The sequence below is a fragment of the Delphinapterus leucas genome, chromosome 9 (assembly GCF_059928025.1).
Source record: "Delphinapterus leucas isolate spDelLeu-1000000601 "Yukka" chromosome 9, BTC_Dleu_Yukka2, whole genome shotgun sequence".
Lineage (NCBI taxonomy): Eukaryota > Metazoa > Chordata > Mammalia > Artiodactyla > Monodontidae > Delphinapterus > Delphinapterus leucas.
Window position 1 is genome coordinate 60,755,015 of NC_143137.1, and position 17,138 is coordinate 60,772,152.

At 40.6% G+C, this 17,138-nt stretch overlaps 1 protein-coding gene and 1 long non-coding RNA gene across 10 annotated transcripts in view; one reads left to right on the forward strand and one right to left on the reverse strand.

Annotated features, from left to right (window-relative positions):
* LOC149748418 (uncharacterized) overlaps positions 1-12,886 on the reverse strand; it is a 117,804-nt gene extending 104,918 nt beyond the window's left edge. Inside the window, exons 1-2 of the long non-coding RNA XR_016394215.1 lie at positions 12,260-12,886; positions 11,573-11,646 (exon numbers count right to left, since the gene is read on the reverse strand). This is a non-coding gene — a long non-coding RNA (uncharacterized LOC149748418). The remainder of the gene's footprint in view (positions 1-11,572; positions 11,647-12,259) is intronic.
* C1GALT1 (core 1 synthase, glycoprotein-N-acetylgalactosamine 3-beta-galactosyltransferase 1) overlaps positions 12,771-17,138 on the forward strand; it is a 144,215-nt gene continuing 139,847 nt past the window's right edge. For 4 of the 9 annotated variants that reach the window (XR_016394213.1, XR_016394214.1, XM_089917042.1 and 1 more), the window contains exon 1: positions 12,771-13,027. Coding sequence is in view for 3 of the 9 variants with exons in the window: in XM_089917042.1 (XP_089773168.1) it covers positions 13,021-13,027 (7 nt within the window). In the remaining 6 variants the exon portion in view is untranslated. Of the gene's footprint in view, positions 13,028-13,125; positions 13,576-17,138 lie in introns of those variants that run through there. The other 5 variants (XM_089917043.1, XM_089917046.1, XM_089917044.1 and 2 more) reach the window with 4 other exon arrangements.

Sequence of the window (17,138 nt, forward strand, 5' to 3'; positions counted from 1 at the left end):
GGTCTGTTCATTGGACTATGGTAGTTTGTTCCTTCCCCTCTAGCCCCCCTCCCCAATAATCTCTTCAAGACAAATGCTCCTTAGAGAAAAAGAAGTTTTACAGACTGAATGAAGGTGCATGAAATTTTAATCTTAGCTTAATTTGATCATGATGCCTTTGGCAAGTCACTGTTTTACCACCTGAATTTTATTTATCTGCAACATCTAGACCGTTAATGTTAGTAAACCAGAAGTCCCCTATCTCTGTGTGAGGTGCATTTCAAAAACTCATTTTAAGGTGATCCAACTTGAAGTATGGATGCATTTTCCTAAAGAAACAATTTTAAAATAGTATCACAACAGTTCATATAAACATACTTAACATATAATGGCAGAAAAGGGAAGAGGCCTTTCAGTCAGCTGGGAGCTTGGTAAGCTGGAGCACAGTCTCTTTTCTCATTTCCTTTCTCATACTCTAGGGAGCTTTGTACTCACTCATGTTAATAAATTGGGGGATGTGTCTGTACTTCAAAGATAAAAACCAACCACACAATAAATGGCCATTTGCACATGAGAAGCAAAACTAGTTAACTTTCCTCATCTTTATTCTATCCTTCAACTCTTTCCTGCCCCACATGGGCATGCTTCTTGCCCCTAGAACCTCTCCGCATTTTATACAGAGTACAAATTCTGGTCTCCTCACAGAACTAGAGTTCTGGTTCTTCTGAACTCTAGAGGTTTCTTTCTATTCTATTTTTGTATACCATCTTCAATTTCCATCTAGATCTTTCAGGTTTCAACTATAAAGTGTTATCTTCCTACTTACCAGCCTCCACTTTCCATCCTTAACCCCTACCCCTGTCTTTTCCCCCTATCATTTATATCCTTGACCAAAGTCTAATGTACATGGGAATAAGGAATGTGATCTTGACTGATAATGCTCTTACAGTTGCTTAAACTCTTTAAATTGCTTATATATTATGGCTCATTATTTTTCTTTCAATACTAATTGCTTCTTCTGATTACTGCTGTGTTTGTATATAGAGGCAGTTCTGCCCAAACAGAAGGAAAGAATTCTGCTTTCCCTCTGTCATCTGCTAACATTGTTCTCAGGGACTGGTTTCTCTGATACAATCCCTGTAGATACTACACATTTTTGGACATGTCCTTGTTTTAGGTTTTGTCATAGGCTGGGTTCCCCAGAGAACAAATTCTGAAACAGAGATCAGAATACATACAGCTTATTAGGGAGTACTTTTGAGATCAATGCCTGTGAAAGGGAAGAGAAAGAAGCAAGACTGGACAGAAGGAGAAACTGAACTATGATGTAGTCTTAACAAAGGCCTTAGTCAACCCCATGGGGAACTCTGATGGTGGAACGGCCCTAGAGAATATTACAGGTTGAGGTTGGGAGGCTGGTTTTTATACCCCTGTGCTAATTAGTCACTGGATGTGGGTGCCCTGAAAGAAGGTGTGGTCTTGAGTTGAGGCAGGTAGCTGCACCAGAGGCAATTCCCTGAGAGGGTTGGCAGCTGAGGGTTGGCTGTTGGCAGCACTCCCAATAGCTGGGGGATAATTCTTTTAGTCCTGAAGGGAGATCAGAGCAATGCATAACTACGTCCACCTCAGGTTTGCTCCCTTTGATCACATGCACAGTATTGTTTTTATCATTTAATATGTCTGGAGTGAGTCATCATAAAATGCCCCAGAAATGCCCCCACTTGGTGAAGATTAACCTTGCCTGTCAACTTTATTGGGCACTTAGGTATTTCCTATAGACCTGAGACCCTCACTAGAAGGACCAAATGGTGTTTGGGAAGTTGGAACTTAGAGTCAGGCTGGTGTTTTTCTGTGAGCAGGACAAGAAATCACAGTAGTCAGTGAGAGAAGATGACCAGATAACTGAAAGACTGAGGCCAGGTTAGGAAGGAGTGAAGACCCGGTTGCGCCCACGCATCTGTATAAGAGGATGGTGATCCTTGCCTAAGCAGATCTGGGACTAAATAAAGCTCTTTTACAGGCTGGATTTAGCCAAAAGGCTGCAGCTTGTAGATACTTCATTTAAAAGATTAGCATTAAAAACATGAGTCAGGAATCTTGTTGGTTTCATTTGCATTCAGCAGGACAAGATTTCTATCTGTGTGACCTTGGGCAAGATTCTAAAACTCTTTATGTGTCAATATCTTCATCTATTAGATGAATGTAATAATAGTAACTGTCATATACGGTTAGGAGTAGGTGATAGTCCAAGTTCAACACTGAGTAGATTGGCACTTATCAGGTTCAGTAAGCAATTTTTGGAATTGTTATTGTTGTTATATTTATTACCATATTGAGTTAATTGAGTATTTTCTGTCAAGCCACTCTTAGCCTAAATTTTGGAGGCAGAAGAATAAGAAAATATTTCAAGTTGTTAAAATTTTAAAACAATAATCAAGGAAAAAGTTGTATGAAGTTTTCTTGTACTATTTTTGCAACTTTTCTGTAAAGTCTGAAATTATGTCAAAATAAAAATTGAAAACAAAAAGCTTTCTGACTTATTTTGCTGGGATTACTTGGGATGGGAGCAGGCATCTAGGAGACATGACTATTTTTACGCTGCTTAGTTTTATGTAATTAGACCCCTTTAATATATCCCTTAATTTTTGTGAAAATATCACTCTATTTCAGTCATGTTTTGGGGAAAAGAAAGTCTGTGTCCATATTTGGGTCAGAGAGAAAAGGGGAACATCATATTCATGGGGTACAGATGAAATGCAAGCAGGGGAAATTAAAGTGAGAAATCTTCAAGAATTAGGTGAAAATACAGGAAGAAAGAGCCAGAAAGGCATGTACTGCTATATTTTTTTCCTTATTCCCTTCCTGGAGATTTTTCTTTCCTGGGGAAAAATGAATGATATTTATAAGCACCTACTGTGTGCCAGGCACAGTACTAAGTGCTTTCACATGTTATTTGATTTACTCATAACAATCCTGTGGCAAAAAAAACACATTATTGCCATTTTACAATGAGAAAAACTGAGCATCAGAGAGAATAATTAGGTTTCCCAAGACCACATGGTAAGTGAGGGAGCCAAAGAGAGTGCTGCATCGTTTAAGGTCAGATTGGGTTAAAGGTCCATCAGCAAGTGAATGGATACACAAATTGTGGTATATTCTTATAATGGAATACTACTCAGCAATAAAAAGAAATGAACTATTGATATATGCAATATGGCTTCATTTCAAAGTAATTATGCTGAGTGAAAAAAGCCAGATAAAAAAGAGCACACATTGTACAACTCCGTTTATGTAACTCTAGAAAATGCAAACTAATCCATAGTAACAGAAAGTAGAATAGTGGTTGCTTGGAGATGGGATGGGGTGGGGAGTGAAAGGAGAAAACTTTTGGGGGCAATAGATATGTTCACTATCTCGACTGTGGTGATGGTTTCGTGGGTGTATACGTCTGTCAAAATACCATATTATACACACACCTTATGTATATATAGTTATTTCATGTCACTTATTCCTCAATAAAGCAGTTTTTAAAAACTGGGTTGGAATCCTTGTTATACTACTTACAAGTGCTTAATCTCTAAGATTAGTTTCTTTATCAGTTAATAAGGTTGATAACACCTACTTCAGAGAGTTGACATGAAGATTAAAATAAATCAGTTAGTTAACTGTTTAGCACAGTGCCTAATATAATAGCAAGTAAGTAGCAGACATTATGTGACAAGCCTTAGACTCTGAGTTCTTCCTTCTTAGAGCTTTCTCTACTTTAGTTAGTAATCTTAGTCATTGTTATTTTTATTTATAGCTATAATTCAAACACATCAATCTTACTTCAAAGTCCAAGATATTTCCACTAAACCACACTAAACCATGACAAATTTTATGACCTGAGTTAAGGAATGTCATCACCCAATGGGAGTCTTCTGCATAAAAAGCTGGTTTGTTGTAAAGCCAAGTTTGTCCAAGTTGTGGCTATTGTAGTCTTCAGCTCCAGAATTTCTCTTTAGTTCCTTTTTATAATCCTCTTTATTGATATTCTAATTTTGTCCATACATCCTTTTCCTCATTTCATTTAGTTCTTTGTCCATGTTTTCCATTAGTTCTTTCAGCATATTTAACACAGTTGTTTTAAAATCTCTGTCTAGTAATTCCAATGTCTGGACTTCCTCAGAGATGGTTTCTACCAATTTATTTCATTGCTTGGAAAGAGCCATACTTTCTTGTTTCTTTGTATGCCTTGTGATTTTTTTGATGAAAACTATTTAGTTTCTATTGTAGCATGGTACCTGGAAGTCAGATTCTCTCCCTCTCACAGGGCTTGCTACTTTTTGGTTGTTGAAGGCTGTAGCAATCAGTTTGTTCAATGTTGTTCCCAAACTACTACTGCAAAGACTGCATTCTTTGTCAATGTGGTCATTAGTCTCTGTTCCTTAGCTTGTGTTCAGCTGGTGTTTTGATAGAAATTTCTTTGAAAGCTAGGAACCTACAAGTCTTGGCAAATTGGCTCTGATCTTCAACTTGCCAGGCTTGCACTGTGCCAAGGGATCAGCCTAAGGAAAAGCTTAGGTTCTTCTCAGGTATTTTCTGAGCATGTGTCTTACCCTGGGTATGTACACGGCTTTCTAAATCCTCACGTATACATAGCTGCTTTTAAATGTCCTAATTTCCCAAAGAAACTCTCCCCAGTTTTTGCCTTAGACAGTCTATTGTATGTTTCAACCATAATCTCTGCCCCAAGTGTCTGAGGATTGTTAATTTGGCTTGAAGTATTTTCAAGCTCTTTCTCCTGAGTTCTGAAATAGGGGAGACAGAGTGGAACACCTAGCATCCGTCCTTTAGGTTGTCCCCATACTAGTCTGCTTGGGCGGCTGTAACAAAATACCACAGCCTGGATAGCTTAGATAACAGAAATTCTCTCTCACAGTTCTGGAGGCTAGAAATTCAAAAATCAAGGTACCTGCCAATTTAGTTTGCCTTCTCACTGTGTCCTCACATGATGGAAAGAAAGAGAGAGAGCGAGTTCTGGTGTCTCTTCTTCTTACAGGGCACTAAATCTATTGAATGAGAGTCTCACCCTTATTGCCTCATTTAACCTTTATCACCTCCTCACAGGCCCCACAGTCACAGTGAGGATTAGTGCTTCAACATATGAATTTTGGGGAACACAATTCAGTACACAGCACCCCCCAACAGATTAGAACAGATTTTACAACAATGTGTGAGCAGGGTCAGCTTTGCTCCCTCCAGAACGGAAACAGTCCCACAGTGGAAACATGGGCTGTTGCCGTTCTAAGATAGCTGCCTTTTTATGACTGCAACAGCTTTATGACCACTGCTGCTTTAAGACTGTTGCCACTTTAAGACTACTGACATTTTATAAGACTGTCCCCATGCAGGGGTAGAGGTAGTGGAAGGACAAGTAAATCACTACAAAATCTTCCTACTTTTTTTTTCACAGCTATTTTGAATTTAATGGGCAGAACACTTCATAAAATAAAGATAGCAGAAAATCAATTTGATTGGGAAATAGCTGGGCTGATAAACTTTGCCACATAATGTACATTACAGATATCAAAGTTTTTTTCTATTACTTATTAATAAACCAAATTATAAAGTTTTAGGGAATTCCCTGGAGGTCCAGTGGTTAGGACTCTGTGCTGTCACTGCCGAGAGCACAGGTTCAATCCCTGGTTGGGGAACTGGTCACCTCTCTGGAGGCAGCCACTCTTACCAATTTCTTATGTGGCCTTCCAAAGATGAAACCGCACACCTCAGATTGGGACTCTGAACCCAATCACACCTCAGATGGGACTCGAACCCAGTTGCACTCCAGATTGGACTTGAACCCACAATCTCCCAGTTGAAACCACACACCTGGTCTCAGGACTCAATGCAACTCGGATTCTTTAAGTCTCAGCACAGAAGGAATTCAGCGAGAGGCAAAGGGATAAGCAAGAAGTAGGTTTATTAATATCGGACACTTGTGAAGGATATAAGCAGGCAGGCAAGAAGGCTCTGCACTGAGAACAGGCAGGAAACCAGATTTCTTTAGGGAGATACACATGCCACAGACAGAGTGTGGGTCATCTCAGAAGGTGAGAGGCCCTGGGAGAAACAAACTCTACAGAGTGTGGTCGATCTCAAAAGGTGAGAGCAGCCCTTCCTACTATTTTGAAGCGCCTTGATTCAGTGCTCATTTGGTTGCTGTAAACTTTCAACTATTTTCCAGAGTTCTCAAAAATTGATTCTGACGGTTTCTGCTTGTTTTTCCATGTTTCTGTGGGAGAACAAGAGTGGGAAGCTTCCTACTCTGCCATTTTGCTCTTTTTATTCAAAAGACTGAAGCTTTTGCGTTTTTCATAAGTTTTATGTTACTCCTCAGACCAAAGCTTTCAAAATGCTTTTTACTTCTTATAAATGAAAAAAACCATTTAGATCGCTCTTAAATGAAGTGATGAAATGTACTCTAAAGAATGGAAAAATTATCCACTCAAACTAACTTAACAATAAAAAGTGTAACTTAATATAAGAATACAGTGGAGGGATTCATGGAACTCAAGAGCAGTCGGGCCATTTGCGGGTGTCATGAAAAGTCTGTGAGAAGCTAAAAAATGATGACACTCTCCCCTTTCTTTCTCTGTTTCTGTGAGATCACCAAAGCTCAAGGTCATTTCTCTTCTCAGATAGTCTGCTTCATTTTTCTCTCTCCCTGTACAATGGGTTCCCCTTATCTTGAGCTCACACGTTTGGGTTACAAGCCCCTGTTTGGGTTACAGTTTCAGTGTTCAATAGAGAGAAACTAAGACCTCTCTTCCAATTCTAAATTCTCAGAGGAGAGAATCTGATTGATTCAGATTCCTTCAAGGATCAAACTCTATCCAATCAAGAAGGGAGAAAGGTCCTAGCATATAAACATGGCTGTAAGGACCAAATCTCTAGATGGGAACTGGAGGAAAAAGGAAGAGGAAGAGGGTGCTTCTCAATGGATGATGGACAGAAACCCAACAAAATATCTACCCCAATCCATTCTTAGATTTAAAAACATTTAAATACAACTTAAAAGAAAGAAGAAAACAATTGTGCCACGTTATGCAGCTAAAATTTGTAAGTCAGTTCTTTACAATCACAGAGGTAACAAACACATTTATAAATAATTTACTGTTTATGGATTTTAAAGCATCACCTACTCCATTTACAACAAATGTTTTCTGCTTTTGTTGAGCCACCAGGGAATATAATTAACGAATATTCTGAGTCTTATTCCAGGAAACTAGAGGAACACAGGGTAACCCAGGGAGCCCAACCTTCTAAGTTGAGTATTTCTCTGGTTCCTCAGTGCTCACAAGGCAGTCTCTGCTTTCAAGCTAACATGTTGTGAGTCATGCTGAGGCTTCTTCCCTTGAGATTAAAAGTATTTCCCAGACTTTTCTTTTTTCTTTATGTCCCCCTCTGCTCCGTTCTCCACCTTTATCCCCTTCATGTGTCAGTCAATCCAGAAAGTAACACTAGCCTTTCCAACTGTCTCAAAATCTTGGTTGATTTTGTGAAGATGTGCAAGGAATAAAAACTGTCTGGAAAATGCTCTCTTAGGTTCCACAGAATGAAAATACTGTAACCTGGCAGGAATTTTCAATATGAGATGAGAAGCTCCGTTGAAAAGCACACTATCTCCAGAAAAGAAAGCTCTTTCTCTTTTTTTCTACGTTTCTTCTTCCTATTCAAGTGAATAATGGTGGGAGGTAGCCAGGGTCAACTAAAACCACAAATAATCTGATATCTAGAGGAGTCAGTAGTTTCAACTGATTTAGAGTCACACCTGAATAGCAGAAAACAAGAAAGGAAATAGAACAAAACTAGAAGTTTCGATAATTCATCCGTTACATTATCAAGACTTGAATCTTACACTGAAGCTCTGTCTTACTCATCCTCATATGTTTACCTCTGGAGTTAGTCACACCGCCAAATTGTGCATTGTCTCTAATTGCATAATCTTTACCTCTGATGTTCCATTATATAAAGCCTTCCCTTTCGTGCCCAAGTCTTCCTCTCTGAAAGAGAAAGACATGTATTCTACCATTTATTTTCTTGCTCTTGGGTATAATTTTGCTCTAGAATAAATACTTACATTCAGACCAAATTATTGGTTAAAAGTATGTTTATTACTAAGTATGTTTAACTACCACTGTTACCATAAAGAGGGGCACACACCCAACCATCCATAAAGAGGGGCACACACCCAACCATCCATAAAGAGGGGCACACACCCAACCATAATTACAAATTAAGTCCTGAAAAGAGAAAGGAGCCAGTCATAATTATGTATTCTTTTTAAAGTGCAATCATATTTCAACAGGCTAATAAAATGAGCTCTGACATATAATAACTTACCATCCTTCCATACTCTTAAATCCTAACTGCTTACTGTGAATGATGATAATATTTTACAAAGGTACACAGTAAAATCAGTTATTAGTTATCACTTCTTGAAAGAAAAATCAATGTTATACACACCTAAAATATTTAATACTCAATTGCTTAAAAATAAAAAAGGACAGGGCTTCCCTGGTGGCACAGTGGTTAAGAATCCACCTGCCAATGCAGGGGATACAGGTTCGAGCCCTGGTCTGGGAAGATCCCACATGCCGTGGAGCAACTAAGCCCATGCACCACAACTACTGAGCCTGCGCTCTAGAGCCCGCAAGCCACAACTACTGAGCCTACATGCCACAACTACTGAAGCCCATGTGCCTAGAGCCCGTGCTCCGCAACAAGAGAAGCCACTGCAATGAGAAGCCCACGCACCGCAAGGAAGAGTAGCCCCCTCTCATCGCAACTAGAGAAATCCCGCACGCAGCAATGAAGACCCAACGCAACCAAAAATAAATTAACTAATTAAAAAAAAAAAGTAGGATAGACATTACAAACCTAATGTAATTAAAAGAATGATACTGTCACATATAATCACATTGACTACCTTTTGAGGCCAGTCAGGATTATTTCCCCCAATTTATGTATAGTGAAATTGAGATTTAGAAGGCTTAGGTGACTTGCTACTCAGCTAATCACTGATAAAACTGGGAGCAGTATTCATGTCTCAAGGGTTCCATTGCTTTGTTCACTATATGTTTCTTCCAGGATTGTCAATGTTCAGATCTCAGTAAGATTCACAATTGATCTCCCTATGATCATGTCAGAAAAACCTTACGTAACACAGGTGTCAGGGATCAAAAATAATACCAGCATTGTATGTTACCCTTTAAGTGAAAAAGATATATTGATTCAACTGTTTACTCATTCAAGCAACAAATAATACGTACAAATGTGTCAGGCATTGTTCTAGGTAGGCTCTGTTAGACCCAGCTATAGTCATTACCTTTGCTGCACAACAAATTATCCCAAAACTTAGTGGCTTGAAACAACAAACATTTATTATTGTACAGTTTCTGAGGGCCTGGAATTTGGGAGTGGCTTAGTTGAGTGGTTCTGGCTCACAAACTCTCTTTGGGTACAATAAAGATACTGACAAGGGATGCAGTCATCTGAAGGCTTGACTAGGGCTGGAGGATCTGCTTCCAAATTCACTCACATGGCTGTTTCCAGGAGTCCTCAGTTCCTAACTGGCTGAAGCCTTAATTATTCATAACATGGGTCACTCTATAAGTTGCTGAGTGTCCTTATGACATAACTACCTTTCCCCAGCGAGCAATCCCAGAGAGAGAGCAAGAAGAAAGCTGGCATATGTTTTATAGTCTCCTCTAAGAAGTCACTCTACAGCATTTCTATATTCTCTTCATGAGAACAAGTCACTAAGTACAGTACAAACATTAGGTGAGGGGAATTAAGCTTCACTTTTGAAAGAAGTATGAAAGAACCTGTGAACATATTTGAAAACTACTAAACCAGTAAATATAATTTAATTTATAGAATTTAATCTAATTACTACAAAAAGATTTGTTAATCTAATCGTAATATTTGGGTATTTAAAGGAAAACTAAGCTTATTAGAGAGTGTTTTTTTGCCGTTGCTTGTTTCGATTTTGTGCCCCCATTTTCACCTTACCCTGTCTATTAAAAAATTCTACATGTAGTGCTAAATAAATAATGACTTTTCCTATCTTTTTATGTCAGTTAGGACTTTCATTCACTGCTTATAACGGAAAACCCAAACAACAAGACCTTAAAGAGGAGGAATTTTTCCCTCACATAACAACAAATCCAGAAGTGGGCAGTCCAGAGCTGGGTAAGCTTACCCTCCAAAGCAATCATGAACCCAGGCCCCTCTGGCTTCCTATGCTATTATCTTGTTCTTGCGGTTGAAATAAGGCTGCTCCACCTCTAGCATCATGTCACTGTTCCAGGTAAGATAAAGGACAGGTATAGGTCCAATGGCTAACAGGAAATTTCTTCCATAAAACTTTGAGCCTCTCCTAGCAACATCTACTTTCATTTTGCTGACAGGTCACATGGCTAAACCATGGCTTATTAGAGACTGAGGAAGTAAATATTTTTAACTGGACACACTGTCACCCTGAAAAAAATTAGAGTTCTGCTAGTAAGAAAGAAAGGGTTTAATCAACTATCAGTGTCTATCACCCTGCTCCAAGGAGCCTTGACACACATTATTCTGCTCCAAGGAGCTTTGACATACATTACTGAAACGCCACACCAGACAGACAAACATACTGTCCAAGGTTTATCTGTGTTTCAAATGGGAGAATCTGGTCATTTTGAGTCTCACATATAAATTATATTCAAAGTAATCACACTTTCTTTTTTCTAGTTGATAATGAAGAAAAATGACATGAATGTCATTTCCAGGAATTTATTCAAGGTGACAGCTGCACAGTTGTGCAAAGGTACATGCATTAAGAAGCTCATCACAGAGTTGTTTAAAATAGTAAACATTTGGAAAAAAAACAGAAATGAATCAATAGAATACTGGTTAGATAAATGATAGTACATCCACTTAATGGACATTATGCAACTTTTAAAAATGCTGTTATTCATGATATATTGTTCAGTGAGAAAAGAACTGTGTACATAATGAAATACAATGAAATACATTGTATTTATATATCTTTATGTATTTTTTATTCTTAGAGATGTCTGGAGGAGTATAACATGAACTTTTAAAAATGGTTACCTCTGAATTATGGGATTTGGAAAAATTTTTTTTATTTGAATAAGTATGTATTGTTTTCATGAAAATAACAGCTATTTTCAAAAATACCCAGAAGGGTAGGAGGGGCTGATTTGATCTGGTGTTGTTCGTATCAACATACCTTCTTGCCACTAAGAAAATTATCTTAGACATGCTGTATCTGAGCTTATCCTTGAAAGGATTTCTTATCTTTGCTCATTGGAAAAATATTATTCCTTGTTCATTATAAATATTAATAAAATTAAAATAAGAATCCTGAGGTATTTTGTTTCATTTTGCTTTCTAGTTGGAACACTTTGACCTCTGAAGGGTCTCTTTTCTCTGTTTCACAGTGGCTGTGGAAGGAAAGGGGGTGAGGCTGGGAAAGAAAGAAAATGATGGAGGTAAGGATCCAAGAGAGAAGTCTGGAGGCATGGGCCCAGGAAACAGCACTAACCTGGACATCAGATACTTGCACTTCTCTTCCAGAACGGGTTTCTCTGTTTATCTTTCTGACCTCAGCTTTCTCATCTGAAAAAATGAGAGGTTTGGATAAGAATCTAGATGTTTTAAAACTCTTTTGGAAGATTCTTTCGGATTTATTAATCGCATATACTGCTAAACTACACTAAAGCTGAATGTAAACAAATTAAAGGGGGGTGGACAACAACAATACCTTACTAACGTTATTATTTCTCCCGGACATGTTAAGTAACTTGCCAAGGTTACACAGCTGATAGGTGGAGGAAACCAAGATTCCAGCCCAGAGGACAAGGCACTAAAGAACTGCTGAGGAGGGCATTTAAAGGAAGCAGGGTAGCTTTCTCACCCTCAGGCTAGGCCTTGTAAACGACTGTTAACACCAATAAAGTCAAGACCTTACCCCACATCCTGACTGCTGTGGGGTTGCCTCAATCGCTCCAGGACTCCTCGCTCTAATCCAAAAACAGTTTTCTGATACAAAGTCCCTTTGCCAACTAAAGCGGGGGGTGGGGTGGGGGTGAGGTTTTGCAAGGACCCGAGGAAGCTCTTCCGGCCATTGCCTGACAGCAGTGAAGTAATGACAGAACCAAAGACCACGTGTGCCTTCAGGAGGCTTTGTGGTATCACTAATTGGGTTTTCAGCCCCTGCGGGTTCACATACCTGGTTATGCAACAACAGTTCGCGTACCTATCTTGCCGTGTTTCCTTTCATTAAGGCCAGAGAGATACTGAGTAAAGAGAGTCGGGAGGGGGGCATAACAGGCGTAAAAAGAACTGTTTAAGAGCAGGCTAGAGGCCATAAGACTCCTGCAGGGTAAGAGCCTGTCCCTCAGACAAAGGTCCCTCAGGTATCCGCAGTCTCGGTCCCTGATGTCTCACTGCTTTTAACTCCTCTCAAGGTCCGCAAGCTAACGCAAAACCCTAGAGCAAGATCAGGAAGCCGGAGGCCGCCTGCGAGGAGCCGCAAGAGAGCTGCGACTATCGCTCAGAGAAGACCCGACTTCCCAGACCCCTTCGCACAAGGGCGGGGCGTGCTCTCGACTGCCAATGCCCGCGCCCACACGTCGTCGTAGCCCCGCCCCACCCTGCCCCCTCTCGCTCCTCCCTTCCCTGGGGCTGGTGCGGCGGCTGCGACGTCAGCGCTAGGAGAGCCCTGGGTGGCGGCTGCGCTGTCCGCGGGCCGCGGCCTGGACGCGCTGCGGGGAGGGGCGGAGCGAACGGGCGGGAGCGCGCGCTGGGCCCGCCTCGGCTGCTGCCGCCGCCGCAGCCACCACCGCTGCCGGGGAATAATCTGGGCGGCAGCGGGCGGCCCCGGCTAGCAGCCACGAGCCACTTCTGCGGCTGCCGAGAAGAGCGAGGGTCGCCGGGCTCGTGTCGTCCCCCTCTCTGCCCCCCCGGAGGGGCGAGAGGGAGCCGAGGCTGATGTCAGGTACGCCGGCGGAGGCGCCCTCAGACTGTGGGTCCAATGTCTCGGTTCCCCTCGCCCTCCCCCTCTCGGAGCGTGAGTGTGTGAGTGGGGGAGCGTGGAGGGTGGAACCCCACCCCCGGCGCCGCCAAACAGGTGTCTCGGAGTCGTCGCCGGGGCTGGGGACGTGCGGGTTCCTGAGGGAGGCGCGGGGCACTTCCTGCTCCCGGCATCTCTGCGAACTGCCATTGGGGCCGCCTGCCCACCGGGCCGCTATTTTGTTGACATGTAGGGTCGTGGGTCCTTCCCTTTTACCCTCTCGTGCCCCTCGCCTCCTCGCGCGTCGCCTGCCGTCGGGTCGCGACGGTGAGACACGGGCTGCGCTCCGGACCGCGCGGCTTGAGCACTTAGCGGTCGTGCCCCGCTGGGCCCTCTCCCTGCGGACCTGCGGGCGTTCAGGTGTGGACATCTTCCAGGAGAGCAGCCGGGCTGCCGCGCCGCCCCAGCGCCCAGCGAGCGGGCGCCTTCCGCAAGTGCCGGGGGACTTCCTCAGGGCTCTCTTGGACCAGCAGGTTTGTCTGTGGCCGATTTGTTCTTTTAAATTTCCCTGCCTCTAGTGAGGCAGGTGTGTTTGGGCACTAGCTGCGTGGAGGACGAGAAAAGTGTGATGGGATTCGTAGGTGCTGACAAATTGGCTTTACAGCTCTGAATTTGGAATTGTATACGCAAAAAAATGAACGAAATTTAGGGGTGGGGATTTATTCTTGCCCAGCTCTTACCCTCTCCCTTTATTATTATTGTCAAATGACAAAACATCACAAGCTTTGGAAAAGTTGACTAGATTTATAATCTAGTTCTCTCAATTCCTTATAGTTATTGTGGTATATCCTTTTAAAGCATTTCAGGTTGAAAACTATTATCCTAACCATGAATTGGTTTCCTTATGATTTTAAAAGTTAATTATAAAGTTAGAACTTTAATGCAATAGAGTAATTAGGCCAATGTGTAACGAACAGAAATATGTTCATTTACCAAAAACTGGGCAGTGATAGCTCTGCCTGGGTGCCAGGAAAAGGTGTCGTGCATAATTTCAAGTTGTTTAATTCTGTTGTTGGTTTAGACAGTGGGAATCTGAGGTTTTAGGAGGTAAAACTAACTTTTTGCAACTTTCCACACTTTTATCAGATAAATGTCACTTGATGCTGTGTGTTCTAACTATTGTGTATAGTAATCATACTTATTTTATTTTCTGCCAGCTGTAGTGTATACTAATGTACAGTTTAATTGAGTGTAAAGTTTCAAGTTACCAAACAGTTAACTCTTTTTACCATATGTTAAGTAAAACAGTGATTTAGTAAGGAAAGTATGACTCACTTAAAATTCTTCACAGGAAAAGAGCATGGTATTTTAGTACTAGTGGAGAACAATTAGATGTCTCTCTTAAATTTGCTTGGAGTTTGTGTTTTTCTGATCTTTTTAGTTAGGGTTCAGCATTTTAAAAATATTTTGTGGTTACTACCCATTTAAAGATAGGTATTTTTCTTAAATATGGTTTTTTTGGGGTATAGATTATACTAGTCTATATTCCTGAGTAAATTCAGTATCCAGGAATTATTAGAATTTTATCACAAAGTCATTTAGGAGTACATATCAATTAATGATCACCTAGTCATAGAAATAGAAAAGTGTGTCATTTAGGTATATGCTATATACTATTTGTATATTGACTTGTGCTCACTAAGATAAAAATTGCATTATACAGCTTACTTTATAAACCATGGTAATTTAAAGTAGAGTTTCTGTATGAAGAAATCATTGATTGGAATTCTTGTGACAGTGCACCTGTAAACAAACAGTAAATGGAAAATGGACAACTTGATGCTGAAATTTCATTCAGATTCACTTAAAATTTTAAGCTTCCCAGTACAACCATGTTACTTTTAGAAGATTTGTTGAGATTTGAGTAAAGAGGCTATTGTACAAACCACAGCAAGGTGGAAAGAATATGGCAAAATTCTTTTACCCAAACCTAAGTGGGATTAAGGCCATTCTTTTAGAATAAGGGGGAAAAAATGGAGAATTGTTCCATAAAAGAGAAGTTAGCATTTTATTTTGAAGTCTAAATGTGTATCGAATGTGTATTTAAATTTTCAGTTTATAACTAATTCAGATGTCCTATGGGAAAATACATGCCAAAATCTATAATATGTGAAAATAAGTAGTGTCCCTTGAAGAAAAAAATAAAAAGCTGTTGTATGTGAAATGGGGTAGCCCATAGGAAGGTAGGAGAAACCAAAAAGAAAATCTGAGTACATTATCTAGAACCTGTAGTGTGAGCTGCCTTGCACATTGAAGGGACACATGGAGGGCAGAGAGAGGCGGCATTAAATTGGGGAGATTCTGAACAGGAAGTCTGATTAGTTCACAATGAAAACTATATATTAAAACAAATTGGTGCAAGTTGGATAATAGGGAGACTTGAAATTATACAGCTTGGTGTAGTCATTTGCATTTTTGGTCATTGTGTTAGTTTCCTAGGACTGCTATAACAAAATACAGCAAACTGAGTGATTTAAAACAACGGAAATTTATTGTTTCACAGTTTCGGAGGTTGGAAGTCTGAAACCAAGATGTTGACAGGGCCATGCTCTACCTTCTAGGGAAGAATCTGTTCCGTGCCTCTTAGCTTCATGTGTCACTGGCGTTCCTTGGTTTAAAGTTATATCACACCAGTCTCTGCCTCTGTTGTCACATGGCATTCTCCCTGTGTGTCTCTGTCTTAGTATGGTGTTCTCCCCTTTTTGTAAGCACGTCAGTCATATTGAATTAGGGGCCACCCTGCTGACCTAATCTTAATTTGATTACCTCTCCAAATGCCTTATTTCCAAATACGATCACATCCATAGCTCCTGGGGTTAGGACTTCAACCCCAGTCTTTTTGGGAGACACAGTTTAACTCATTACAGTCATGTAATTTATCTTTTACAGTATTCAGTAAAATTTTAGCACCATATAGCAGACCAAATCAGAGGGTGCCTTGGGAACAGAGTAAATTCATTTACCTATCTCACTGCCTACCATGTGCCAGGTCATAGAGGTAAAGCAGTGAATAGGTGAACAAAAATCTCTCTTCTCATGGAGCTTACATTCTAAAACATTGGTTCTCAAAATGTGGTCCCTGGAACCTCAGCATCATCTGAGAACTTGTCAGGAATGCAAATTTTCAGGCTCTATTCCCCAGACTTCTTGATTCGGAAACTCTTTTAACAAGCCTTTCAGGTGATTCTGATGTACACTCAGGTTTGAGAACCACTGATCAAGATGGAGAAAAGAGACAATAGACAAGATGAGTAAGTAAAATATGTAATATATTAGATGTTAATAGGTGCTGTGAGTAGGAATAGGGTGGCCAGGGAAGACCCCCTGAGAAGTAAAGACCTGAAGGAGTTGGGGAGTGAGCCATGTGAGTATCTGGGTGAGTTGTGTTCCCAACAGAGAACAGCAAGTGTAAGGACCCTCATGTGTTTGAAGAACAGCAAAGAGTCCAAAGTTAGAACACAGCAAGGGAACAGATAGTAATAGGTTCAGTTTTTGAAATTGCTGTTTGTTCCTTTTTGACCTACAAAAACCAAATACTAGAAGGAGAGATCAGCAAGAGAGGAGTGTGGAGGGTAGGATTGCATACTGTGTGAGGTTCATCTTAAGGTTTTGGTTATGTCTCTGAGTGACATTGGGAAGACACTGGAGGGTTTTGAGCAAATGAGTGGCATGATCTGATTTAACTTTTAAAACGACTGGTAAAAATGGATTGAAGAAGCCAAGGATGAAGAAAGGGAAAAGTTGATTAGGAGGCTGTTGCAGTAGTTGGGAGAGAAAAAGTGGGAGAGTAAGAGGAAGGGGGAAAGGTGGCTTGGATTAGGGTGGTAGCAGTGGAAAGGTTAGAAGAGGTACGAAATTTAAAACACACAGGATTGTAGTGAAAAGTAAGCTTTTTTCTTCCTTCTCTAGTTACTTCAGTCACCCAGTTGCGATTGTAACGATACACTAGTATATAATCTACATATATTTTATGCATTCATTTGGCAGTGTCTGAAGACATTTTGGGTCACAACTAGGGGGAGTGTTACTGGCATCT